At 39.9% G+C, this 27933-nt stretch overlaps 1 protein-coding gene across 1 annotated transcript in view; it reads left to right on the top strand.

The window, feature by feature from the left end:
* Positions 1 to 22613, top strand: part of LOC122063601 (isoleucine--tRNA ligase, cytoplasmic-like) — a 28146-nt gene extending 5533 nt beyond the window's left edge. The window contains exons 2-11 of the mRNA XM_042627304.1: positions 1926 to 2243; positions 7365 to 7453; positions 7541 to 7682; positions 9370 to 9430; positions 9511 to 9578; positions 20566 to 20688; positions 21709 to 21774; positions 21953 to 22064; positions 22176 to 22267; positions 22371 to 22613. Of these exons, the coding sequence (XP_042483238.1) occupies positions 1926 to 2243; positions 7365 to 7453; positions 7541 to 7682; positions 9370 to 9430; positions 9511 to 9578; positions 20566 to 20688; positions 21709 to 21774; positions 21953 to 22064; positions 22176 to 22267; positions 22371 to 22475 (1176 nt within the window). The 3' untranslated portion in view covers positions 22476 to 22613. The remainder of the gene's footprint in view (positions 1 to 1925; positions 2244 to 7364; positions 7454 to 7540; positions 7683 to 9369; positions 9431 to 9510; positions 9579 to 20565; positions 20689 to 21708; positions 21775 to 21952; positions 22065 to 22175; positions 22268 to 22370) is intronic.
* Positions 22614 to 27933: the final 5320 nt, after the last annotated feature.

The following is a 27933-nucleotide window of genomic DNA, read 5'->3' as shown; positions in this document are numbered from 1 at the left end:
GGTTCAAATCCCACATGCCTCGGCATAGGTTCATTGTTTGGAGAGTTCTCTTCAATTGCCTCCCTACACAGTCCTTTCTCATTCATCACCATATCTCTGTTCCCCCTGCTTGTTGTTTGTGTTGGAATGGTATAGAAGATATTAGTCACTTATTCTTTTATTGTTCCTTCACCTTCACCATCTGGAAGCGTGTCCTTGCCAAACGTTGGCCTGCCAGGAGAAGGCCCTTCTCACTTGAGAGAGAATGGATATGGGTTGACATGACCTTTGGTAATAGCTCTATTTGCGAAATTGTTGCGATGCTCACCTTTGGGGCAACCATTACCCACATTTGATTGGAACGCAATCTGCGTAGATGGATTTCCAACTCCAGATCATTTGACAAGATTTGGAATGCCATATACTTTGATGTTTCCTCCAAACTCGCTGTCTCCTCATTGATTGGTTGTTGATTCCCCAAGGAACAGACTCATTGTTGTCTCCTAAGGTCTTCCTTTGTCTATTTTGACTCCCCCCCCCCCCCCCAGGGGTGTATCCTCTTTTTCCTAGGCCTTCTGGTCTTGTCTATTCCCTCTCCCTTTTCCCCTTGTTATTTATTTTCGTACTTACCTAAAAAAAGTCTCATAAGGTTCCATTAATGCTACTCTCAGCCCTATAGACTCGTTCACATGTTAAGGATTCTTCTCTATTCCTCCCATCGTTATAGTTTTTACTTTCAATTACATTAAATTCATCCCAAACAGAATTTCCTATTGTCCTGATATTTGAATTTGTTGCAGTAGTTACAGTACATTCTGTTTTTGGCAGTCCAGGAAATCTGGGTCCATCATCAGACATCAGCATGTGACCCAACTTCATACTCATCTTCTATTAGTTCTTTGGATATTTCTATAATTAACTACAGTAAATGGGAAACCATATAAACATATTCAAGACCATGGAAATCTGAATATTCTAATTCATACATAGTCGCAAGCATTCATAAATGCATTTAAACAGTTATGCACCTAGCGAGCATTTTCCAAGTATTATGGAAAGGAGCTTGCCTTTCCAAGTATTATTTTTTTATGGCAGAAGAGGAAGTAACGAAGCTATCTTGGATCTTTGATCTCGAATTCCTCACCCAAGTATCTCTTGAGGCGAGATATCTCTACCAGATCATAGATCATCACCAATAATGACAATATCATCTACATAGACTATCCATATAACAATCCCACCAAATCTCTTGATAAACAAATTGTGGTTGGCATTGCTTTGAGAATAGCATGTAGCAACCATAGCCTTGTGAAAAATGCCCAAACCAGGCACGAGGGGATTGCTTCAGCCCATATGATGTACGCTTCATACATTATACATTCCTTTGGGTTTTGGAGCAAGTGAACACAGGGGGACTGTCCATATACTCTTCCTCCATTCTTCATATCTAGTCGTTGAAGGTCCCAATCTAAGTTGGAGGCACAAGATAAGATAACACGGATTGTGTACATCTTAACAATTGGAGTAAATGTCTCTTGGTATTCAATCTCATAAGTCTGAGTGAAGCCTTTGGCAACAAGTCGGGTCTTGTAACGGTCCAAAGTACCATCAGCCTTTTCATTGTGAAGACCCACTTACACCCAATTGTCTTCTTTTGTGAAGGAAGACACTAGATCCCATGTTTCATTCTTTTTGAAAGCCTGAATCTCTTCAACCATAGTGCCTGCCATTGTGAGTTTGCACTCACTTCTTGCCAAGTATAGGGAATGGACAGAGACGATAGAAGTAGACACAAAACTATAGTAGGAAGGAGAAAGTGAGTCATAAGAAATAGTTTTAGCAATAGGATGTAAAGTACAAGACCTAGTGCCTTTATGAACAATAATAGGCAACTCAAAAGATGGATCTCTTTTTTGAGTAATCATACCCTAGAAAATATGCTGTAGATTACGAGGATCAAACTTCCCGTGAGTGTGATGATTTTGAGCATAGCGGAGACTGTCGTGTACCTTGGGAGGAAAAGGAAAAGCAACAGAGCCCTGGAGAAGATCCAGAAGGGAGCGGAAGGTGAGAACTCCAGAAGGCATCCGGTTGATTTGAAAGGCTGCTGTGAGAATCGTCACTCCAGTACTGGGGAGAACATGCATCTCAGACATAAGAGAACGGGCTACCTCTCAAAGGTGACGATTTTTCCTCTCAGCAGTGCCATTCTGAGCCGGAGTGATGACACAACTAGTCTGATGGATCATCCCATTAGCGGAAAGGTAAGCCTGAAAGGACCCTTCAAAGTATTCATGGCCATTGTCACTACGAAGGATCTTAATGGTAGTACCGGACTAAGTCTGAACCATCCGGTGAAACTGTTGAAAACAATGGAAGGTCTCGCCTTGGTTCGCATCATATAAATCCAAATGGTTTGAGAATCATAGTCAATAAAAGGGACAAACCTCCGATACAGACACATAACGGGATGGACCCCAAATATTAGAATGTATCAATGAAAAAGGAGTGGTACATTTATTTCTGAAAAAAAGAATAAGTGATCCGAGTTTGTTTGGCCAATACACATGCCTCACAAAAAAACTAACTCAAATTACGACTTTTAAAAGAGGGAAAACCTTAGTTAAAGTTCCCAAAGGTGGGATGTCCCAACTGACGATGCCACTGTAATAACTCAAAGATGGGAGGTGACGTAGAAAATGTTTAAAGAGACTGACCAGATACCAACACTGAGTCATATCAAGCAGATACAGACCACCATGCACCCTACCAGAACCAATCGTTGCTCCTGTCACAAGATCTTGAACAACACAATGAGACGAAAAAAATGTGACTTTGCAATTAAAACTAGAAGTAAGACTACTAATGGACAATAGGTTAGTAGGAAAAGAGGGAACATGCAATACAGTAGAAAGATTAAGGAGTACAACTAACAGAGCCCTTTTCTAAAATAGTGGAATAAATCTCGTTAGCCAACTTGACCTTACCATTACAAGGACAGATTGTGTATTGTGAAAAAAGACAAGCAGCCTGTCATATTATCGGAAGCCGCGTAGTCTATAATCCAAAGGGTAGAAGGGACACATAGTATGGCCACAGAAAGAGATAGTTGACCTAGAAGGGTTGGAATGAGCAGAGCTTGCAGTGGCTGATCCAGGAGAGGCTGGACGTGTCAAAAGGTGCCGGAGGACAGTAAGCTCATCAAATGGTAGCGAGGATGTTGAGGTGCTAAAAGTAGAGTCAGAGCTTGGGACCTCGGTATGGTTGGCCTGACTAGGAATACTGGCACTACCCTTCCCTTGCCTTATGCCAGTTGTAACAGTAGGACTGCCATGAAGCTTCCAGCAGTGCTCCTTGGTGTGACGCTCCTTCCCCCATGGAACTCTGGAGCCACCAAACTGTGGGGTTGCGTTGAAGGACTGAGTGCCAGAGTCAAGTGCAGATCTCTCAGTGGGACTGGCAATAGGCTATGGAAGCATAGTGGTATGGTGGTTGTCTTCAAGTTCTATGACAACATAGGCATGATCTAAGGTAGGAAAGGGGGTACGACTCAGTACTTGGGACCACAACTAATTAAATTCCACATGCAAACCTACTAGAAAGTCATAGACCCAGATCTTGTCCTCTTGTTTCTGAAATCATGTGACATCCTAAGGAGTGGAAGGAGTATACTCCTTATAAAAGTCTAGTGCAGTTGATTGTGCGCTTCTCATAATAGTACTGTGACAGTGTGAGCCCTCTTATTCTCAAGTCACGAACCGCTTAGCGCAGTTTGAAAACCTGAGCATTATTCCCCGTCTGGGAATAAATATCTTGAACAGACTTCTAGATCTTCGAAGCAGAGTCAAGGAGATAGCTATGTGAAAGATGTGGCTGTATGGAGTTGACAAGGAAGGCAATAACCAGAGAGTTGGCACACTCCCACTTTTCAATCTCAAGACCTATGGTCGGACGCTTTGAGGTTCTAGTGAGGTTACCGTAATAGCCATGGGACTTGATGGAGATACAGATCGAGCGTGACCCTCATAAGGTAGTTTGTACCATCAGGTATGATAGCACAAAGAGGAAAGGTGGGAAGTGCTGAGGTATATCCACAAGTGAAAGTAGAAGAGCTGGTAGACATGGTTGTAACTCAAGGGGGTTGTGCTAATGGAAGAGGCACCAGCTAGAGGAAGAAGAAGCACACAAAACCACCAAAAAATAGGAAAAAGCCAAAAATCGATAAAGTGTGAAAACCCTGACAAATCGATTTTGGGGATAGCTCTGGAACAGAGTCCTAAGATGGTAAAGTGGCTAGTATATACCACTGCAAGGATCAGTAGCACAAATCGCAACCAACATCAAGACGATCAGTGCATCAAATAGGTAAAAAGCACCTTGGAATTAAGAGTTGGGTCTCTCGGATCATTGTAGATGAGAGTCTGAGAGCCCAGGGGAGAGAGAGATGGAGGCTAGTGGTTCTCTTGGTGGTTTAAGGTACTACCACATAGAGAGAAATGCAGGAGAAGAAAATTGAGAAAGGGAGATGGGAGGAAACCCTATGATACCATGTTGGATTTGCTAATGACTTGTGTCTAACATGACACTAGCCTTCTTTATTTGTAATAACGGAGAGAAAGTTTTAGAATATTACAAGGACCATTAAACCACTTAAGGACTTGAGGGCCTGTTGGAATTTGACACTTTCCTAAAACCCATTATTACAACAAAAAGATTTATGAAGTTTTTAGATTTGAGAAAAAACTAGCGTTTGAAAGTTGAAAATCGGCCCTACGGCTGAAAATTCAATTTTTTGTTATTGAACTAGGGAGTTGGCTTTTTTTTTTTCTTCTTCTTTTTTGGGATTTGAAGTTTTAACTATTTTTATGAGATTAATTTGAGAGGTTGTTTGCTTATTTATGAATAATATCTTAAGTAAATGGAGAGATAATTTATTTACTTAAATGATATTTGGCATAAATGAGTGCCAAACCTGGTTCGATACCTTGTTATGCCAAGATTCAAATTTAACTAGTGCCTTACACCAAGGCGACAATCGCCTAGGCCCAGGCCCTAACTAACCGATTGGATGCCAAGCAGCGCCTTGACTACTATTGTCATGTTATAGTACGCCAGTTTCAGGTATATGGTCGATTTGGTCTGTTTGTCCTAATAGTTGGGCCAATCGAGCGCCTATTGGTTTAGCCCGGACCTAGCCATAACTGAAACACTTTGAATAGCTTGAACAATCCGAACCATTAAGGCTTTTGTTCGGTTTGGGTTGGTCTCATCGTTTCAGTTCAGCTTTTGACACCACTTATGAAATGACAAATTAACTGACGGACTCATATGGCGGATTTGTCTAAGAAGGTGAGATATCTCCTGGGATTGTCTTTATCCTTCATAATGACCCAATCACAACAGTTGAAACACCTTCCACCAAGATATTACTAAATCCTCTTCTAACAGAAGCATCTAAACCAATACGTAAGGAAAGAAGCTCAGCCCTCACTGAGTCATCGTCCCTTATCTTGCCTGAGTCAGCCAAAGAGATTATCCTTGCAGCGTTCTTTGCCTACACCAACAACTTCTGATAGACCATGATTCCTGAGAGAGTATGCGTCAAAGTTTAGTTTGACCATGCTCTATTGCGGGTGGTCCCTCCATCAGAGAATCCAGTCCCTGAAGAGGTGACAAATGTGGAATATCCTTTTTGATATCCTTTTCCTGCTTCTTGTTTGCCCTGCTTGGATTGATATTTAAATTCATTGGAATTTCCAATCTTCTCTTTTTTCCTTTCCTCACTATTGATTGGTGTGTTCTGCCTCTTCCAAGGAAAATTTTCTAATATACTACATTTATATATATGGGCATTTGATTTGACACATTAAATATCTCATTTAAATCTTTAGTAGTACCATATTGACCAACTGCTGAATGCTGATGCCATTGGTTATGATTTGCTGGACCATTCCTAAGCTGAGCTTGATTTTGACAGCAGTAGCTGTTTCAATGCAACAGTAATGAGTGTGCATCTATGCATTCTACTGATCCGTTGCAAGGCACTAGTGATATTAATTATGGCTGTTATAACTCAATTTATACCTGTTATTTTCTTTTTCCTTCTTTTTATTTTTTATTTTTTTATTTGTATTAAGCATTTTTAGGCGCAGAGTCATGACCAATTTGTTATGGTTATGTTATTTTGTTGTTTACTATCATCACTTATTGTGCTGAAATCATTCTGCGCTTTATGTTGTAACTGTTTGTCTGTTTATACAATACAACCATAAAGTCTTCTGTGATCATGAGCTAGTATGTTTGATACGCATCCAGGTTCCAATATCGGAATCAGATCGCTTATGGGCCCACACAAATATTAGATGGCTCAACTATAAGACATGAGGGTAGATAAAACAAAGTCTTAAAGGGGGTGGCAGTTCCATAATTAAATAGAAGTTTATATATGAAAGGGCAAAAGGGGAATTAATTTGTGAAGATGGGAGGTCTTCTTCAACCTTACGACTACCAAGGATGAAGACCAGCGATGCTTGAAGGCTTGCGAAACAACTTCTTCGGTTCTCCTCAATTATGTCTGAAATTTCAGGCGAGGGCTGGAAGCCCTCTGATCTTTTGAATCCGACAGATAGGTGCCGCAAAACAGCACACAAAGGGGAGTTGTTGCACCTGCAACTCAGGTCTAACGATGAACAGTGTTCCAGGTCTGGTCTTGGAGTATTAGCTCACAGTAGAGGCTGTTTCTGGCCAAGAAAAGCCTGCAGTTGGGTTGCTTTAATGTGGTGAAGCTAGCCCCAAGTTTGAAGCTGCAAGGACTTGTGTTGGGGGAGATCCCTTCGATTCTTTGGGCTGTGATGTACCGCCCAGAACAGGGATTCACAGGTGGGGAAAGATCAACAGCAGAAAAATCAGAAACAAAATAGAAAGAAGAGAATAGTGGGAAGAGGGGAGAAGAATATTAGAGGAGTAGGTGTATGAAGCTCACAGCAACCATGGTTTCAAACTAAGACTTCGTTCAATCTATAATTCTTCAAAATCCAACTAAATCGTTTGGTACAAGATGATATTTAAAGACTAATAGTAAACCTACTTTCCTAATTGAAGCTGAAACAAAAGAGGAACCTACTCTAAAGCAGAATCAAGATCCAACTCTACTAATGGAAATAAAGATTGATTCTAACCCAACTAACTTGATCGATATGATCGATACCCTACTCTAAATTAAAGGAAATAAATAAATTTTCAAATTTCACAAATTAACCCCAAGTAAGCCCTCGCCTAACTGGCATCAATGTTTCTATTTTCCTGTTAGTTTATTTTGCTTACTGGGTTCCATGTTTTATATTCTTTTATTTTTTCCACTAATTGAAGTTCCATTTACAATGCAGTATGTGCTTGAAGAGCTCAATATTAGGTTACTTGTTCCATGCAATGATCCTCTGAAATATGCTTCTTTACGTGCGGAGCCTGATTTCAGGTATATCAGCATTGAATTTATTTCATTGATGATCCTTTGCATGAGTTCCTGCATAATTCTTTGTTCTTTCTTGGATTTTTGTTTTAGTGTATTGGGTAAACGGCTAGGAAAAGCTATGGGAACTGTTGCTAAGGAAATCAAGGCAATGTCTCAGGCAGATGTCTTAACATTTGAGCAACATGGAGAAGTTACATTTGCTGGACACTGTTTGAAGAGTACTGATATCAAGGTGCTTCTTCACATTCTGTTTTCCTCTCTGTTTATCAATTATGTGAACGATTACATTGCTTACTATTTTGGGGTGGAAGATTGCATTATGCTGTTTGACTGTCTGCAAAACATAGGCCTTGCTTCCTTATTACGAAGAGCATTTTTCAGTTGTTTCATGTGATCTTCGAATTTAAATCTGTGTTCTAGCTTGGAAGAAGAAAACTGTCAGTGGATCTGTTATGGTATTATTATTGCATTTGATAATTGGCACTCGTCTTCCAAAGGGTAGGTTCTCTTGAATTAGTAATCATGATCTTTATGTTAAATGGTTTTTCTTGTCACTTAAAATTATGTTTTGTTTCCATGTTATGATTCCCGTTTCCTGATTGTGTTGTAGACTTGTAGTAGAGACATGTTCCTTTAGTACTTGATGCAATCCTTTCACCAACAATTCTAACAATCTTTTGCAATACATTGAATGGGAAATAAAATTCCCTAAATAATACAGTGTACTGAATAGTACATGCAAAATATGCTAATACTGACCTAACATGAGGAAATCAGCATATAACAACCAATGAATGCTTTGTTGTAACTGAAGTGGTGAAAAAAGGGTTTTCAAAATAATTTGAAAGTGACTTACCATTATGTCATTTTCAAAAGTTGTCATTGTCTTGCATGTTTTTCGAGTACATTTGTGAAATGTTAGGATTTTCACCGTCATTAAAAAAAAGTTTGTTATATTGATTCAAGGTTACAAAATTTTCACCAGCTTGGGTTACAACAAGGTTTTCCCTATAATATAAGCATATTTCTCAAAACAAAGCAATAAACTAAGAAAATAACAACATATTATTAAGAAAAGAATTATAGAACATGTGACCATGTAAGTTTGCATTAAGCATGATTCAATGTATCACAATGTTTAATACATAGTTGTCAACGAAACTAGGTGACCAAGGCGTTGGAGGGGCGCCTAGGTGCCCTGGGTGTGCAGTATATGGCTGACTAGATGTAATGTAGCTATGATTATTTTATATAATTATGTTTACATGCAAAATAGAAGCCATATTAATGCAATATGATATAATTATGCTAGCAATGACCTAATATGAGAAAATCAAGATGTAGTAAACGAAGTATAAGATGTAATATAAGCATATTAAAAGAATGAAAGTAAAAATAAATCAACATAAACACGTGTCTACAAAGCGTGCTGTCCACTTGGACCCATGAAGAGCCTGGATGCCTAGGTGGAAGCCTTTGACAACTATGGTTTCATAATCTTGTACACATACCAATACGGCGGTTAAAAACAGAATCTGTACTTACAAAACATAATCTATATAAAAAATAAAAGAGCACACAATACAATAAGGCATCCACCCAGGTCACAAGGTAGGCCAAAGCGTCCAAGGTGACGCCCAGGTTACCAAGGCGGTTGCCTTTTCTGCATCCGGTAAGGCAACAACACGCCTTGACCTTGAAAAGGCCTTAGACGCCTAGTCAATACCTTGACAACTAGGGTTATGACACATCTATGTACCAGCCATTAATTCCCCAACTCATTTCATGCTTGCCAGTTCTGTCCAAACACTTATCCTTAAAAGTTCCTTGCATGTTTTCTGTCAATTTCTGCCCATTACTTTAATTCCAATTGAAAAATCATCATAGTTTTTTACTGGAAAGCATTTTTCAACTTTCAGGTTATTCGGGAATTCAAGCGTCCAGATAATGAGGAAAAGGAGCTTGATGCAGCTGGAGATGGTAAGGGATTACTAAGATTCTTTTCTTATAAGCTTGAGTTTTTCACTAGCTTTAACATATGCTTTTCTCCTCATCTCTAGGTGATGTTTTGGTGATTTTGGACCTGCATTCTGATGAGGCATTGTCTGATGCAGGAGTTGCTCGAGAGGTAAATTACATGTCATCTCTTTTTATCTTTCTTATGCGCACGCACACACACACACTTGTGTCTATGTCTCTTTAACTCCTCCAATATAAATTCAGATCATAGTTTTCAAGGTGTTACTTAGGCAACAAGGTGCATTGGATGCCCAGGGGGTTAGGTTTCCTTATATGTCTTATTGCGAAGACCAGGCCCAGTCAAAAAAGTAGGAAAAAGAGAAAAGGAGGTCCTGCATAAATCTTTTTTTCTTTGGTGGATGCGTAGTTATCAAGGAGTTGGGCCAAGGGCAACCTAGGGCGGTGGAGGGGGGAGGAGCCTAGGCGACAAGGTGCCCAAGTGTAATTAACTTTTTAAGAACGAGATGGTACAACCTAATTGACAAAATTAAGTAACAAATAAGTGAATAACAATCAAATGCAGAGATGGTATAACGTAGTTGACAAAAAATAATGAATTCTGATTCAAACATTTCAAGAACGAGAGAATCCTTACCGTAGGGGTTTCTCCCATTTCCCATTTTAAGAGGGCTGGTGTCATATTTAACACAAGTCATTACCCCCTCCAACATGGTATCAGAGCATTTGGATCCAACCTCCCATCTCTTTCTCTTTCTCTTTCTCTTGCTCGATGTTACTCTCTCCCTCCATCCGTGCCTCCCACCATCTTTCTTCTTCTGCTTCTCTCTCTGTGGTAGTTCCTTAGACCACCAAGGGAGTCACTAGCCTTCATTTTCTTCTTCTCTGGTCTCTCAGACTCTCTTCCACAATGATCTGAGAGACCCAGTCCCCATCTACATTGACTTTTTTAGGGTTCTTTTTCCCTTGAAATTGATTTTTATGCAATGGTGCTCTATCCCTATTTGATGCTCTAATCGTTTTGATGTTGGTTGGTGCTCCTTATCCTTCTAGCAGTATGCTCTAGCCACTTTACGATCTCAGGACTCTGTTCCAGATCTCCCCAAAATCGATTTGTTAGGGTTTTCACCTTTTATCAATTTTGAGGGTTTTCAGGGTTTTTCCTGCTTTTTAGTAGTTTTTGGTGCTTCTACCTTCAGTTGGTGCCTCTTCCATGTCTACCAGCTCTTTTATTAGTGGAGACACCTCAGCTCTTCCACCTTTCCTCTTTGTGCTATCATGCTTGATGGTACAAACGATCTTATATGGTCACGCTCCATCCTCATCTCCATCAAGTCTCGTGGCTATTATGGGTATGTCACTGGAACCTTGAAGCATTCGACCACAAGCTTTGAGATTGACAATTGGAAGTATGTCAACTCTCTAGTTATGGCCTTTCTTATCAACTCCATGCAGCCACAACTTTTATGTGTCTATCTCCTTTTTAACTCCACTGGGAAGATTTGGAAGATTGTACAAGAGATTTACTCCAAGGTGGGGAATGAGGCTCAAGTTCGAACTACGCCAGAAGGTAAGGGATCCGAGGCAGAGAGAGGTCATACTATTACAGTAATACTATGAGCTATGCACACTATGGAATGAGCTGGAGTTCTATGAGGAGTATACTCCTTCCACTCCTGCGGACGTCACCAGATTTTAGAAATGAGAGGACAAGATCTGAGCATATGACTTTCTGGTAGGTTTAAATGTAGAGTTTGATCAGTTGCGATCCCAGTTTCTGAGCCATACTCCCTTTCTTACCTTGGATCAAGCCTATGCTGTGATCCAACTTGAGGACATTTGTACCACTATGCTTTCACATCATATTGCCCTCCCATCGAGAGATCTGCACTTGTCTTTGGCACTCAGTCCTTCAGCATAGTCCCACAGTCTGGTGGCTCCTTTACCAAAGTTCCACTAGAATGCGATTATTGTGGGAAAGGAGCGTCACACCAAGGAGCATTGTTAGAAGCTTAATGGTCATACTACTGATACATTTGGCAAAGGGCGAGGGAAGTGTCATGCTGGTACTCCTGATCAGGCTAACCATATTGAGGTCCAGATTCTGACTTTGCTCCTAGCACCTCAGCAACCTCGCTATCATTTGATGAGCTTATTGTCCTCTGGTGCCTTTTGACACGTCCGGGCTCTCCTGCATCAGCCACTGCGAGCTTTGTTCATAATATCCCTTCTTAGTCAGGTATCTCTTTTTAGTGGCCGTACTATGTCTGTCCCTTCTACCCCTTAGATTATATATTATATGGCTTCCGATCATATGACAAGATGCTTTTCTCTTTTATCACAGTACACTACCTGTCCTTATAATGGTAAGGTCAAGTTAGCTAACAAGACTCATTCCACTATTTTGGGAAAGGGCTTTGTTAGCTGTACTCCTTGATCCCTTTCTACTGTGTTGTATGTCCCCTTTTTTCCTACTAACCTATTGTCCATTAGTAGTCTTACTTCCAGTCTTAATTGTAAAGTCAAAATTTTCTCGTCTCATTGTGTTTTTTAGGATTTGGTGATAGGGACAACGATTGGCTCTGGTAGTGTGCATGGTGGTCTGTATCTGCTTGATAATGACTTGGTGTTAATATCTGGTCACTCTTCAAACATCCTTTGTCACCTTCCATATCTAAGTTACTACAGTGGCGCTGCAGGTTGGGATGTCCTCCTTTGGGAACTTTAGCTAGGATTTTTCTATCTTTTAAGCATTGTACTTCAAGTCAGTTTTTTGTGAGGCATTTGCATTAGCTAAACAAACTTCGATCACTTATTCTATTTCTGGAAATAAAAGTGCCACTCCTTTTTTATTGATACATTTTGATATTTGGGGTCCATCCTATTATGTGTCTGTCAATGGTTATTATAAGTTTGTCCCTTTTATTGACCGTTATTCTCGTACCACTTGAGTTTATATGATGGGAAACAAGGACGAGACATTCCATTGTTTTCAGTCCATTATGTTTAGCAGTTTCATCGGATGATTTAGACTCAGTTCGGTGTGGCTACCATTAAGATCCTTTGAAGTGACAATAGCCGTGAATACTTCGAGGGGTCCTTGCAGTCTTACCTTTCATATCATGGGATGATCCATCAAACCATTTGTGTTAATACTCTGGCTTAGAATGGCATTGCTGAGAGGAAGAATTGCCACCTTTGTGAGGTAGCCCACTCTCTTATGTTTGAGATACATGTTCCTCCCCAGTACTAGAGTGTCACGATTCCCACTGCAGACTTTCTAATCAACCATATGCCTTCTCGGGTTCTAACCTTCTGCTCCCTTTGATCTTCTCCAGGCTCTGTTGCTTTTCTTGTTCCTCCCAAGGTATTTGGTAGTGTCTGTTATGCTCGAGATCATCCTAATGGGAAATTTGATCCTCGTGGTCTCCGATGTATTTTTTTATGGGGTATGCTTCTACTCAGAAAGCTATCAGTGTTTTGACCCTCATACTCGGCATTGGTTTGTGACTATGGATGTTTGTCTTCCACGAATCTGCGTCCTACTACACGGTGGCACCTCTCTAGGGGTAGTCTCCTTCAATTGTGGAAGATGTGTCGTTGCCTTTTGAATTTGCTAGTTTTGCTGATGTCCTATTTCAGGGGGAGGGGGACTCTCTTACTTCTTTTACTTCAGGTCGGCTTCAACCAGAGATGCATGTTTATAGTCCCAGACAACAAACTCAGACCACTACACATCCAACACCTACCCTATCACGCTGGTTATCTCCTCTCGAGCTTAATCTTGTCCCCTTGGACCTAAGTAATTATCCTTCTCCTTTTGTTGATCTGTCTCTTGAGTTGCCTATTTTTGTTCGCAATGGCACTAGGTCCTGTACTTTACATATTATTATTAAAACTATTTCTTATGAGTCACTTTCTCCTTCTTATTATTGTTTTACGTCTTGTCTATCCTTTGTGTCCATTCCTCGTACCTGGCAGGAAGCGAGTGTAGACTCACAATGGCAAGCAGCTATGGTTGAAGAGATGCAAGTTTTAATAAAGAATGAAACATGGGATCTAGTGTGTCTTCCCTCACAAAAGAAGACAGTTGGGTGTAAGTGGGTCTTCACAGTGAAACAAAGGCTAATGATACAATAGATCATTACAAGGCTAGACTTTTTGCAAGGGTTCACTCAAAATTATGTGATTGACTACCAGGAGACATTTTTTCTAGTTGCTAAGATAAACACAATCCGTGTTATCTTATCTTGTGGCGCTAACTTAGATTGGGATCTTCAATAGCTAAATGTGAAGAATGTCTTCCTTTATAGGGAACTTGAGGAGGAAGTGTATATGGATATTTCCCTTAGGTTCACTTTCTCCAAAGCACAAGGGAAGGTATGCAAGCTGAAGCGTGCATTATATGGCTGAAGCAATCCCCTTGTGCATGGATCAGGTGTTTTCACAAGGCTATGGTTGCTACAGGCTACTCTCAAAGCAATGCCAACCACACTCTGTTCATCAAGAGATTTGGTGGGAAGATTTCTATATTGATAGTTTTTCTAGATGATATTGTTATTAGTGATGATCTTATAGATCTCTAGCATCAAGAGATACTTGGGTGAGGAATTCGAGATCAAAGATGTAAGACAACTTCATTACTTCCTTGGCATTGAAGTTGCTAGGTTTTCTCGCGAGATCTACTTGTCTCAGCAGAAATATGTGCTTGACCTTCTTTCTGAGATAGGAATGTTAAAGTGCAAGCTGATGGATACTTTTATTGAATCTAACAGTCACCTGAGTAGCAAGGAAGGTGATTATGTGGACAAGGGGAGATATCAGAGATTAGTGGGGCCATAGTTGTCATGGCGACGCCTAGGGCGGCGATTTGGTGTCCTGGCTGAAAATGAAGTTCATGGCAGTGCTACGATTTATGTGACTCACAAATGGCGGTCGCCATTGGCTGATAGGCATCGCCATGGCACTGCCATGGACGTCAGGTACGCCTGATTCACTAGGCGGTCGATTTTTTGTAAAATGCAGAGTTATTTTGACAGGGCTATGTTGATTTTTGATGATTTGATGATTTGATGTTGCTTAATTTTGGTTTTATATGTTATAGGGAATATATTGTAGGCTTGTAGCATGCTAAATAACTTCAGAAAATAGGGAAAATACAAAAATAACATACTAAATAACTTTAAAAAATAGGGAAAAAAAATGACATATAGACGATTTGACCGCCATGGCAACGCCATAACGGGCGATTCATCGCCAAATCGATTAGCCACCCCTCCACCGCCTTAGATCGATTTGAGGCCGTGACAACTATGAGTGGGGCGCTTGATCTATCTTTCTCATACACGCCCTTTCGTAGCATTTTCTGTCAGCCTGATTAGTAATGCATGATCCTTACTCGACACATATGGATGTGGTACTGTGTATTCTTCGTTACCTAAAGTCTGCCCCATGACGTGGCATCATTTTTTCCCCTCATGATCACCTTAGGGTGGAGGCCTTTACGGATGCTGATTGGGTTGGTTCTCCTGATGATCACAGGCTTACTACTAGTTATTGCACCTTTGTTGGTGGTGACTTGGTTACTTGGCCTTGGCATCCATGCAATTTGCCTTGGGCCTAGGCGACTTGATGTGGATCCGGGTTCCCAAAATCAGGGATTGGATCGCTTAGGGCCCACAAGAACGACTAAAGATCTCAAATTTAATGGTTGGGGGGCAATCTTGTAAATTTAGGAACAAGCAGGGCCATAGAAATAATTATTAGGCAGCTGGGTAGTTCTAGAACTAAAAACTTTAATATAAGGGCTTATTCTGAAATTTTAAACAAAGGGAGTATAGCCTGAAATAAAGTCCAGCCAGTAATTTTAAAAACTAATCTTCTTCTCCACGATAAACTGAACCAGTGCTAAGAGAGGAGGGCTGGCGGTAGAACAAGAAGGATTTGGACAGAAAATCTTGACCTCAGGTTTTCGGGAATGGATCGCAGCAGCAAGAGGAGTGTAGACCCAAGTTCGACAAGCCTCAAAAGCTCCTAATCAGACCTGTAGTGAAACCTGCAACTGAATCTGGCGGAAGCTAGGGTTCAGTCTGTTTGTTCTGATTTCTCACCATAGAAGATACGTAAGATCAAAAACTCCAAAGGGTAAGTCGCCTAGGTATAGGCTACCTTCGACCCAAATCCTAGAGTCAATCGATTGGAGACAAAGCTGCAGTGACGCCTCCTTTCAGATATGGTAATGTCGCCCAGAACAGGGTAAGGGAAGAAAAACCAGAAATTTAAAAGAAGGAGAAGAAATAAAGGGGTAGTAAAAGAATGGAAGAGAAGAGATGGGAAAATTTCAGAGAAAGAAGAAGGGGGAATCGGCAGCCATGGTTTCAAAACCAAAAACTCTCAATCAAATTTCTATTCTTCAAAATCTAAAGCTGAGTTCTTCTCTATTACATGACTAATATAAAGAAAAAATCAAATAATTAATGAAAACTAATCTAAAATTAGAAGCTAGCTAATTTTATAGGAAATTATTTCTAAAACAAAATAAAATTAAATCAAAAGATTTTTTTTTTTAAGTCGATTGTGCAATTGCATCAGCTCTCCCGGTCTTAAAAGAACTCGACTCCGTCGAGTTAGGTCGTGCTCCCAAGATACCCTTGTAAGTTGATCGCTGATGAGGTGGCACGTATCTCGAAGCAGAAAATGGGAACATAACACCAAGAGGATGGAGGATAGGCTGACGTGTCACTAGAGCAGGAGTCAGTCGACGACGTGGCATGTCTGATAATGCGTGTGACCTCATTAAGTACATACGACCTCCTTGCTTCACCTTGATGGTGTTCCGTGCGCCATCATAGAGAATGCCTGCATGTCGCTGCCAAGGTCGCCCTAGAAGAATGTTGTAGTGTGCCAATGGGGTGACCAAACAGGTGACATGGTACTGTATCGGCCCAAACTGTAAGTGTACTCGAACAACTGCAGTGGCCTCTTCTCGAGCTGTGGGTCCAAAACCTTGCACATGAATCTTCTTGAAAAGCTGCTTCTGTGGAAGGTGGTGTGCTCGAACAAATTCAGCAGATATGAAGTTTGCTTCTGCCCCAGTATCAACAACTGCATGAACATCTGTATGGTCGGAGCCGTGCAGGAGAGTACCCTTCTGTCTGAAGAGAGGAGCCTTATCAACTAGTCTATTCGAAAAAGATGAAAGACTAGCTGAATGTACTTCTACATCCTCATCTCCACAATCGACAATATCGTCCTCGAGGGGATAAGGATATAAATGAGATTCATCTTCACTCTTCTCTGTCGGCTGCTTCTCTGCTACATTCACAGAACGAGTCCTATTGGGACACTTGTTGGAATAGTGACCCTTCTCGCCACAACTATGGCATATGATATTCTTCACCCCAACACTGTCCTTGTTGATCTCTGACCTTTTTTCTTCGACTCTGCGAGCTTCAGGCTTCTTTTCCTCCATACGTGGGGGAGGTCTATAAACTGAAGAAGTCTTGAGCATACCCTTCCAATAAATGAACTTCTCTTCAGCTGTCTTCGTATGAGCTGCTATCACATCAACAGACCTGAAATCAGTGTTAGCCAACTCAAGTCGAATCTCAGTACTTAACCCACTGATATATCGCATCACCCGTTGCTGGTCTGTTTCCTGAAGCCGACACCTTGAAGACAGTTTGTGGAATTCGAGGGTGTAAGAATCCACATCTTTGTTCCCTTGTTGCAAGTTAAGTAATTTATGGAACATTACCTTTTCATAATTAAGGGGAACAAATTTTTCAGTCAGGATCTGCTTCATAACCTCCCAATTGATAACGGGTCCAAGTCTTCTGACAAACCTTGCATGTAGTACATCATCCCACCATGAACATGCATACCCAATAAACTTGGTGATGATGAGTTCACACTTCTTCACGTCTGGAAGAGACTTGTACGCAAAAATTCTCTCCACTTTGGTAAGCCAGTCAAGAAATTCCTTAGATCCCTTTTCACCACTAAACTCGGGAACCTCAACTTTGATGCCATACTCTCTGTCAGAAAATTGCCGGGTAACATCCTGGGGAACAACTGGATCAGATTGCTGCCTCTGAGGTGTGTCTTCGATCCGTAAAGTGTTGAGCTGAGGGGGTAATGTAGAGGATCCTTCTTCAGCTCGCTTGTCGGACCTCCTCATAAAGGCAATCATCTCTTCCATAAACTTATCAAACTTGGCTTCAGTCATCTCAAGCCTAGCATCAGTCTTCTGTTGGTTCTCGGCTAACTCACGATACAATTTGTGCAACTCAGCATTGGTGATGTGATTTGCCATGGTTAGAAAATTGCAGGAAAATTTGCTCTGATACCACTTGATGCGGATCTGGGTTCCCAAAATTAGGGATTGGATCGCTTAGGGCCCACAAGAATGACAAAATCTCAAATTTAATGGTTGGGGGGCAATCTTGTAAATTTAGGAACAAGCAGGGCCTTAGAAATAATTATTAGGCAGTTGGGTAGTTCTAGAACTAAAAACTTTAATATAAGGGCTTATTCTGAATTTTTAAACAAAGGGAGTATAACCTGAAATAAAGTCCAGCCAGTAATTTTAAAAACTGATCTTCTTCTTCTCCACGATAAATTGAACCAGTGCTAAGAGAGGAGGGCTGGCGGTAGAACAAGAAGGATTTGGACAATAAATTTCGACCTCAGGTTTCCGGGAATGGATTGCAGTAGCAAGAGGAGTGTAGACCCAAGTTCGACAAGCCTTAAAAGCTCCTAATCAGACCTGTAGTGAAACCTGCAACTGAATCTAGCGGAAGCTAGGGTTCAGTCTGTTTGTTGTTCTGATTTCTCACCATAGAAGATACGTAAGATCAGGAACTCCAAGGGGTAAGTCACTTAGGTATAGGCTACCTTCGACCCAAATCCTAGAGTCAATCGATTGGAGACAAAGCTGCAGTGACGCCTCCTTTCAGATATGGTAATGTCGCCCAGAACAGGGTTAAGGGAAGAAAAACCAGAAAATTAAAAGAAGGAGAAGAAATAAAGGGGAAGTAAAAGAATGGAAGAGAAGAGATGGGAAAATTTCAGAGAAAGAAGGGGGAATCGGCAGCCATGGTTTCAAAACCAAAAACTCTCAATCAAATTTCTATTCTTCAAAATCTAAAACTGAGTTCTTCTCTATTACATGACTAATATAAAGGAAAAATCAAATAATTAATGGAAACTACTTGAAAATGGAAACTAATCTAAAATTAGAAGCTAGCTAATTTCATAGGAAATTATTTCTAAAATAAAGTAAAATAAAATCAAAAGATTTTATTTTTATTTTTATTTTTATTTTTTTTATATATATTTTTTTAAGTTGATCGTGCAACTGCATCACGACTATCGCCTTATTGCACTGTATATCGCCTTATATTTTTTGCACTTATTTATGCCAAATACCATTTAAGTAAATGATTTTATATTTTGTTATTTCATTTACTTAAGATATTATTCATAAGTAAGCAAATACCCCCCTATTTGAATCCAATAAAAGTAGTTTAAAAATCAAATTTCAAAAGGATAAAAAGTCAACCCCTGGTCCAAGAATAAAAACATATATATATATATATAATTTTTTTGTAGCAGGATGATTTTCAACTTTCGAATGCTAAGGTTTTTCTCAATTTTGAAAAAAATCATGGTAGAACATTGCTAAAAATCAAAAGTCCGATAAAATAATCTTTTGTTTCGATGTCCATAAAATTATTTCCATTCAGGCGATTTAACAGCATTCGCGCACTTTAAAATAAGTTTGACCGGAACATTTGTCATAACAAGTTAGATTTGAGTAATCTTAGACTTGATGTGAGTGTGACTCTTGATTTTTTATAACTTGATGTTGCTTAATGTTGATTATTTTTTTAAGTCATAGGGTATATATTATAACATACAAACTAATTTTACAAAATAGGGGATATAAAAAATAACACATGGGCGATTTGGCAATGCCATAGCGGGCGATTCACCACCAAATCGATTAGCCCCCCTCTATCGCCTTGGGTCGCCATGACGCCATGACAACTATGTACTTGGTGAAGCAAGAAGCAAGCCGTTGCCCCGGTCAATTGCTGAAGTAGAGTTTAATGTTATGGCCCATGGAATTTGTGAGCTCTTATGACTTCATGGTCTTCTCACAGATTTGGCTGTCCTTGGTACCCTTCCTACGAAGTTCTTTTGTGACAACAAATTTGCCATCAATATTTCTCACAACGTTGTCTAGCATAATCGAATCAAGCATGTGGACATCGATCGACACTTCATCAAAGAGAAGCTGGATATGGGTTTTATCGCTTTGCCTTTTGTTCCTAGTAGTGAAAAACTGGTTGATGTATTTACTAAATGGGCCTTAATTGTAAGATGCTTCATCTTATTATTTGCAAGTTGGGCATATGTGATATCTATGCACTAGTTTAAGGGGGAGTGTTGTAATAATGAGTTTTAGGGAAAGTGTCAGATTCTCCTTAGGTCTTAAGGGGTTTAATGGTCCTTGTAATACTCTAGAATTTTCTCTTCATTATTGTATATACAGTATGCTGGTGTCATATTTAATACAAGTCATTACCCCATCCAATGGAAATGATTAGGTTCTCCTAATTGGATGTTGGCTATCCTACCTTAAACAGTCACATCTTACCAATTTTTTCACAAAGTTTCAGTTATGCCATGCAACTAAATTTCACTATGAAATTTTCATTAACCTCCAGTCTTGAAAATTTTTAACCTCTATTTGTATGTACCAATGTATAAGTTGAATAGCATGAGGGACACATGTACCAGTTAAAATTGCTTTATTTTCTGCAATGTCCTATTATGAATGTAGGGTTTATGCTAATGTGCAGCAAATTTGAAAAAAAAAATGATTGTTACAATTTGACTCATATTCGTAGTGTTGGATAACATAATCATAAGAGTTAGTTATAACATAAACCTCCTAGAGGTACTTTTTGAACATTTTTTATAATTTGATTATTGAATTTTGCATAATGTAATGTGCTTTTTAGGAGATTTAATTCTTTATTTTCTCTTTTAATAGTTCATGTACAGTTTTCATTGAAATACAATGGCCTAACATATTTTGTGTTGACTATGCTAAACTTCCAACTTTATAGGTTGTTAATAGAGTCCAAAAATTACGTAAGAAAGCTGGGCTTGAACTGACAGACATTGTAGAGATGTACTTCGAATCCCTTGATGACAATAAAACCAAGCTGCATCATGTCTTGAATTCACAAGTAAGTATGGTGTTTACTTACTGCCTTTGTAGCACTTAGTCGACGACAATTTCAATTTAATGATGCTATACCAATTAACTGGTTCCATTTTATGCACATCTACATTTTCTGATATTTAGAATATCAATTTATTGATGCTGTACCAAGTAATCAGTTCCATGATAGGGACTTTTAATTATTATTATATTGAGATATCAAAATAAATACTCTTTTACTGTTATATTCTAATTTAGGCCCTCTTTGGTATCATTTTTCTTTTTTACTTTTACCTATTTAACAAAATCATTAATGAAAACCATTTTTTAGTAAAACATAAAAATGGTTTGGTAACTACTTGACAAAAAACGGTTTTTTAATTAAAACATAAAAATGGTTTGGTATCCCAATGTGCAAAATGGTTTTTTGAAGAAATGGGTGAAGAGATGTTCCTTCACCCATCTTCCTTATAACTCTCTTTCTTACTTTGAACTAAAGAAGAGGGGGCAAGGGGCTTGGATTTCTAATTAAAAATCAAATGACTACTTTACCCCTCCATATTGGGATTTTAATAAACACGTGCTCAATAAAGTTCAACGCAAAAATAACTAAAAATTAATTTTGGCCAAAACACATAAATGACTCTTGATCTCTTTTTGGTTTTTGTGTTTTATCAATTTTTTTTTCTTAAATAGAAACAAGGGCCATAAATGATGCCAAATGCAACCAAAACCATTTTTGTGAACAAAAATAAAAAAGAAAAATGATACCAAAGAGGGCCTTAGTCATGATCTGATAATTGTGGATATTTATGAAAAACAGCTTCATCCAATTACATTGTAAAAGCATGAATTTTTTTTTTTTTCTCGTTATTTGAAAGGAAGGAGTTGTAGAAATGTCAATGGAATGCAAGTACAACAGTTAGTTTGGGCATGAAGAAAATCTACTGAATTCCCTTCAGAATGATCACAATTGCACATTATGTATCACTATGTTGGAGTAGGTCTGATAGATTCAATCTTTAAATACACATTCCATGTGCAGGAGCCTTATATCAGAGACACACTTGGTTCTCCACTTCTTCCTTCTTTCAAGACTCAATCCACTGCCGTAAGTTTTGTGGAATAATTGCTTCCTATTTCGTTATGGGAACTTAATATTTAATTTAATTTAATTATTACTCAGCATTATTAGACACAGTTTTCACTTCCGTTTCCATATAGGCTCTGACTTTAATTGGGTGACTTGGGTCACTTCATTGTTTATTCCCATTATTCAAATCATGCAGGTTTTGCTTTGCGAGGAGGCTTTCCATGGTGTGTGTGGATTATCATTTATTATCAGATTAGCGAGGCCCACGCTAAATTTCAATTCTGATGCTGTTCTTGCATTGTATTCAGGTTTAGTTTGTATGCTTATTTTTCTTCCAACAGCTGTGCCAAAATTAGAGCAACCTAATCTTAGATGTACTGTCTCTCTGTTCCTTATAAGCTGTTTTTTGATGATTGCAGGCAATGCGAAATTTTCAGAAGGTTTACAGATCTATTTGTTGTCAAGGGATTACCATAACCTGAAGTCAGAGTTCCAAAATGGCAATGATAAGGTTTGGTTAAGATGCTCATTCTTAACTCAGGAAATTCCTTCTGTCCTCTTTCTTTAGCAAGGACTGCTTTATTTATCCATTTATTTATTTTGTATTTTCACAGATCTCGGTAGACTGTATAGACGGTCAGCCAGCAGTGGATGTGCAGTTGAGGAAACACGTATTCTTAACCACTGGAGATTTCTATTTGAGTACCAGAACAGATTGATTTTCCTTGAGATGGTTTATTTCTTTCAATTCTTATTATTAGCTGTGGAAGCTAGCCGTTACAACCCATATTTTCCTATACACTACAATTTACAAATTCAGAATTTTTATTAATGAAAGAAAGTTGTGTTAATGTACATGTTGCAATTGTATATGCATTTTTGTATGAGCTGGGACCTTGGTTTTGAAGTCGCAATTGGACTGGTATTTTGGGGAAATGCTACTCTAACTGTGTTGTTTGACCAACGTATCCCTTTAAAGTTTAAGGGAAAATTCTATAGGAATGTTGTTCAAATGGTTATGATGTATGAGGTGAAATGTTTGGACAATTAAGAAATGTTATAGAGAAGCTATGTGTAGCTGAGATGTGGATGTTAAGATGGATGTACAACAAAACTTGGAAGGTAAAGTAAGGAATGAACAAATTAAAGTTAATACAACAAAACTAGGAAGGTAAAGTAGGGAATGAACAAATTGAAGTTAATTTGGGAGTTGCATTGGTCAATGACAAGCTTCGAGAAAGTGGTTTGAGGGGATATAGCCATGTTGAACAGAGGCCGAGGATTGAAGGAGCTAAAATATTAGGGGCAAGACTAAAATGACCGTTATCGGATAAGTGAGGAATGACATGTTATGTTAGGTCTCATCCCAAGCATGTCCTAAGAACTAAATGAAGAGCAAGGATCCTGGGGCCAACCCTAGACCCTTATGCCCCCTGTTATGTTTCAATATAAACACATAACAGGGCTTCCAGTTGCAACAGAAGCAATGGCACCATAAGCATAAACAGAGAATAACGCATAAGAATGCAGGGTTTAGGCCAAAACATGACGGATTTTTCCTCAGAAGATCCAACAGAGTTATACCCGCCATTCTAAGGCTATTTGATCATTAAGACCACATAGTAACTATGTTTCTCAAATTGTTTTCATGACCACATGAGTCCATGACCGAATCAATAAGTAAGCAAGTATTTCACTAAAGGATAAAACCCCTAAAATTTCTTCAAACAAGCTTCACTGAGACTAAAGCTTGGAACACAGTAAGAAAAAGGACAATGTTTAACCAAAAGAGAATGAATAGATGATATCATGGCAAGCTTTAGGAGAAATTCTAAAATTGAAAGTGACTAACCTAAATCTCTTATTGAGATTTGATATGTTAGAAAGTGACTAACCCAAATCTTCTCAGATTGCAAAATCGTTGGGGTTGTATAGTGACGTTGTCATCGTCATCATTGGTGAAGGTTAATCACTGTCGGCGTGATCGTTGGTGATTGCAAGGGAAGCCCTAAACCTATCATCGCCGGCGTGATTGTCGGTCTTTGCAAGGGAAGCTCTAAACATTCGATTGCACTGGAGAAGGAGGTTGATTTGGGGATTTTTACAACAAAGGATAAAATAGTAAGTTTACCCTTCCTCAAGGGCAAATTTGTCATTATGAAATATTATTCACGCCACATCATCATTTAACGATTTCCCTCTAACGGGATGTACTTGATATTTTTACAAAACAAGAGTGGCATCAGATATAAATGGAAATATAAGGGGTGGTACAAGAAAATTTTCCTTCCTTTTATGACCAATGTCCCAAATTTCTTGATGTTGTCGAGAGCACAATCGCACATGTCGAGTTGCCTACGTATCCCTAGTGAGAAATTAGGTCGAGCATTCCGTACACAACTGGAATGGGGGCACACTTTAATATAAACTACTTCTGCCCAGCCAACTTAAAAGACCCATGCATGAAACTTCCATTAGTAATCATGTTGTATGATGTGCTTGGGAGAGAATTTTGAAAGATTGATTCAAGGGTGCCCGAAGGAGTGGAGTAAGCAGCCGAGGCCAGTACCATCTGATCCAGGGATCCATACCAGAGCCGCCGAGCATTAGCCGGGGTTCGTCCCCTCTTGATCCGGAATAGGGGTTGAGGTTAGGTATATTTTTTAAACAAAGTAGTCATAATGTAGATATTACATTGAAATAGCATGTACAATATTGTATAGTATGGTCATGCATGTGGTTAGGACATAGAAGGGGAATATTTGAAAACCAACATCTAATAGGAAGATCGGTTCAACCAGGCGAAGTGGGTGCCTAACGCCTTCCCAACTTCATAACTTGGCACTTGCCCTAATCTTTGGACCAGACTGAGTCAATCTCTCGTCCATCCCAACGGACTGGGCCCACATCACGGGTCATAAGCCCTAACCCTAGGTGGCGACTCCAAATGTTTGATTCTTAGAATATACCTGAGGCAGATAGCCCCACGAAATAGGTCCCCCACGTGTCTTCGGGAAAGGACATGGGGCTTGAAGGCCTGCAGGAGAGCACAAGCATCAAGCTTCGACCACCCTCTCCATAGTGGCAACTCCATTGGGGATTCCCAAACTTCCAACATTAAATGCTATCATTAAATGCAAGAATATTCCTCTTATTGTATCTGTATGAAAATATGTTTGCTAACCTATGTATGTCACTGTGTTCACTAACCACATCGTGCATCCTGCATCGTGCATCGTGGTCGAAGTGAAATCATGTGGCGAGGATACTCCCTATCGTGCTCAGAGAGGTCAATGCATGATGTACTAAGTATTCTGAGATCACATGATACCAGCTTCCTATACAAGAATTCTTAAAGCACAATCGTGCGATGAGGATGTCCATTATCATGCTAGCACCCTCAGGGAGGTCCCCGCACCTTATGGAATTCTGAGATCGTTCATGAGTACCTTTTGCATTACACTTTTGTACACACTCACAACATGGTTCCATCCACCCCCGTAGCTAGTTGCTTAACCTCATGTGTCATCTCAAGTAATGGGCAAGGACGCTACCCCTTTGATACCGTACTTTCAGGTATATCAAAAGGATCATGTACCTTGAGTATATAGATCCTATAAAGGAAGCTTGTGTCAAACCTTGCCTCACATTAAGCCAAAGTATGCGGCACTGGATACCTTACCGTACTAACCAGCCTGAACCACCAGGATCTAATGTAGAGATGAATTTACACAAGTACAAAGTCTTCTACCAAAATAAGAGTACGCATATAAGGGAAAATTTATATTTTACATAACCCATGATGATCAATTATAATGATAACTAATAATTACAAACACAATTTAAGTATAACTCACATTTACCATAATATAATCACATCTTACAAGCATAATAATAAAACCTCAAAGCAAAGGAAATCTCAATTCTCCACCACATGTCTCACTGACACAACCTCACAACCATTGTTGAGTCTTGATCCACTCCAGCTCAGGTTCCACCATCGAAAAACATAAATCCACAAGGAATGAGCTTCACAAGCCCATTGAGAGGTGAGCATGCAAGTACACACAACATCATGATGCCAACACACACTCAAAGTAATATCCATAGATGCACAACCACATGATCCATTTTATTTATAATTATCCATTCTAATTACTAAGTCTCAATATGTATAGGTATAAGTGCTATAAGCAACGTAGGTGGTATCTCCTTCCCAATACGTTGAGCCTCAGAGATACAAGCTAGCTACAAGTAGGACTCAACCAGTCCCGGAAAGAACCTCAATCCACTAGCCAAACCCTAAATAGTAACCCCTGACATCCATGGTCCCAGAATCCCACACCCATGCTATCTGACAGTTATGCGTAGAGTACATCGTACCATGCTATGACCTCTCAGGATACAATACGCCGTATCCGAGCGTAGTAGTCCTCTGCGACTTACCACTGAGTGGGATTAGCCAATACCTTACAAGAGGTTATAGCACTAGGATATGATGTAATACCCTACTTCTTAAACCCGATCTGATTATACGGTTGACCCAATTTAACCATGCAGGACCCGAACCGGATAGGGTTAAGGCGGGTTCCTTATGGACCATGATGGCAAGGGTGACTTTGAACACCGGCTGGCCAGACAAGTCCGAGTCAGTGCCAGAGGAGATGGGTGTACCTAAGCCGTGTACATGCACATATCATAAGGCCATGTATGGATAAAGCAGGTACGTAGCCATATCTTAAAGTGCATACGTATATTATATCTTATGCCGAGAGTGAGATTTGTGGCGAGAGTCTAATTCCATCAAAATCCCACATGGTGATCAATTTTTGGCCCTCAGGTGGGCGGTCACAGGTGGGCGCATCCGCCCACCTGAGTAACCCACCCATGAGGTTACAAGATGTCTTAAAAGGTATAAATAGCTATCATTATGTTTTTCCTTTTTTCTCATTTATGACACTCGGGCGTTTGGTGAGAAGAGTAAAGAGGAGAGAGAAAAGAAGGGAAAGAAGAGGAAAAGGGAAGGAAGAGGAAGAAGAGATGGATTTCAACGGCGCCGAGGTTTGATCTTCCCATTCCGACGCCGGAAGAGTGATCTCCAATACGAGATCTACGTTTAGAGGTGAGCAAAGGCTAGGTTCCTTAAACTTTCACCATACCCAAATGAAACCCTTGATTTGGGTAGAGTTTCTTGAAGTCTCGTAAATCCCCCTTGAGATGATGAATCTAAGGTTTAATAGATGGTTTATGTGTTGATTTTGAAGGATTTGAAGGAGTGTTTCCACGGTTGGAGGAGCATTGGTGATTTGAAGTGATTTTGGGGTCTTTGAACGAGTTCTTGGGCAAAGAAGGTAAGATGGCTTCCATTCCTTAAATCTAACCTAGATCTAGGTTAGAACCATCTTATGAGACTTTGAATGTGTGGAGAATGAGTTTGGAAAAGCCATCTTACCCAAAGGTTGGGGAGATTTTGGGGAAAAATGGCATTTTCCCGCCAAGACCGGTGGGCCAAATGGCCTGCCTGAGGGCACTCGCCTGAGAGGGCAGGCCCTCGGGGCCAACCGACGGGCCCAACCGATGGGCCGATCGACGGGCCAACCTGCCCACCAATCCTAGCAGGGCCCTCGGGGCTAACCGGCGGGCTGACCTACCCGCCGATCATGACCGGTGGGTCTGACTGGTGGGTCAAGACAGGTGGGCTGTCCGACCCACCCAAGAGACTCCCAACGTGATTTCTACATCCGAACGGACCCAAAACGGACGTACGACCTTCTTTTAGAATTCTAAACATGATTTTACCACAAAATCTTGTTAGTTTTGACCCCAAAGTGGTGGAATGTTAACCCCCATTCACTCATGATAGGTTCACCAAATCTTTCGCTTCTCGCACCGGATCTCACCCGTACCAGGCGTGAGTCTTTGTACACTATAGGTAAGTGGGGAGAGGATGTTTGGTCTTATGTTAAGGCTTGTTTGGCATTCATTTAATTGTATCTAGACTAGTCATGTCTTCATGCGAATTATGTGTAACTTAGCCATCCTCATATTATTATGACTTGTGTGTTGGGTTTATTTTCTTAATGTCAAATGATGATGTGAATATATGATGAATGATGACATCATTGTGCATAATGCATTAGTAGACTAGATGTCGTAGTCGGCTCAAAAACGAGTGCA

Source organism: Macadamia integrifolia, unplaced genomic scaffold, assembly GCF_013358625.1.
Source record: "Macadamia integrifolia cultivar HAES 741 unplaced genomic scaffold, SCU_Mint_v3 scaffold1377, whole genome shotgun sequence".
Lineage (NCBI taxonomy): Eukaryota > Viridiplantae > Streptophyta > Magnoliopsida > Proteales > Proteaceae > Macadamia > Macadamia integrifolia.
The sequence above is the reverse complement of the archived record's forward strand: the minus strand, read 5'-3'. Positions and strand labels throughout refer to the sequence as shown.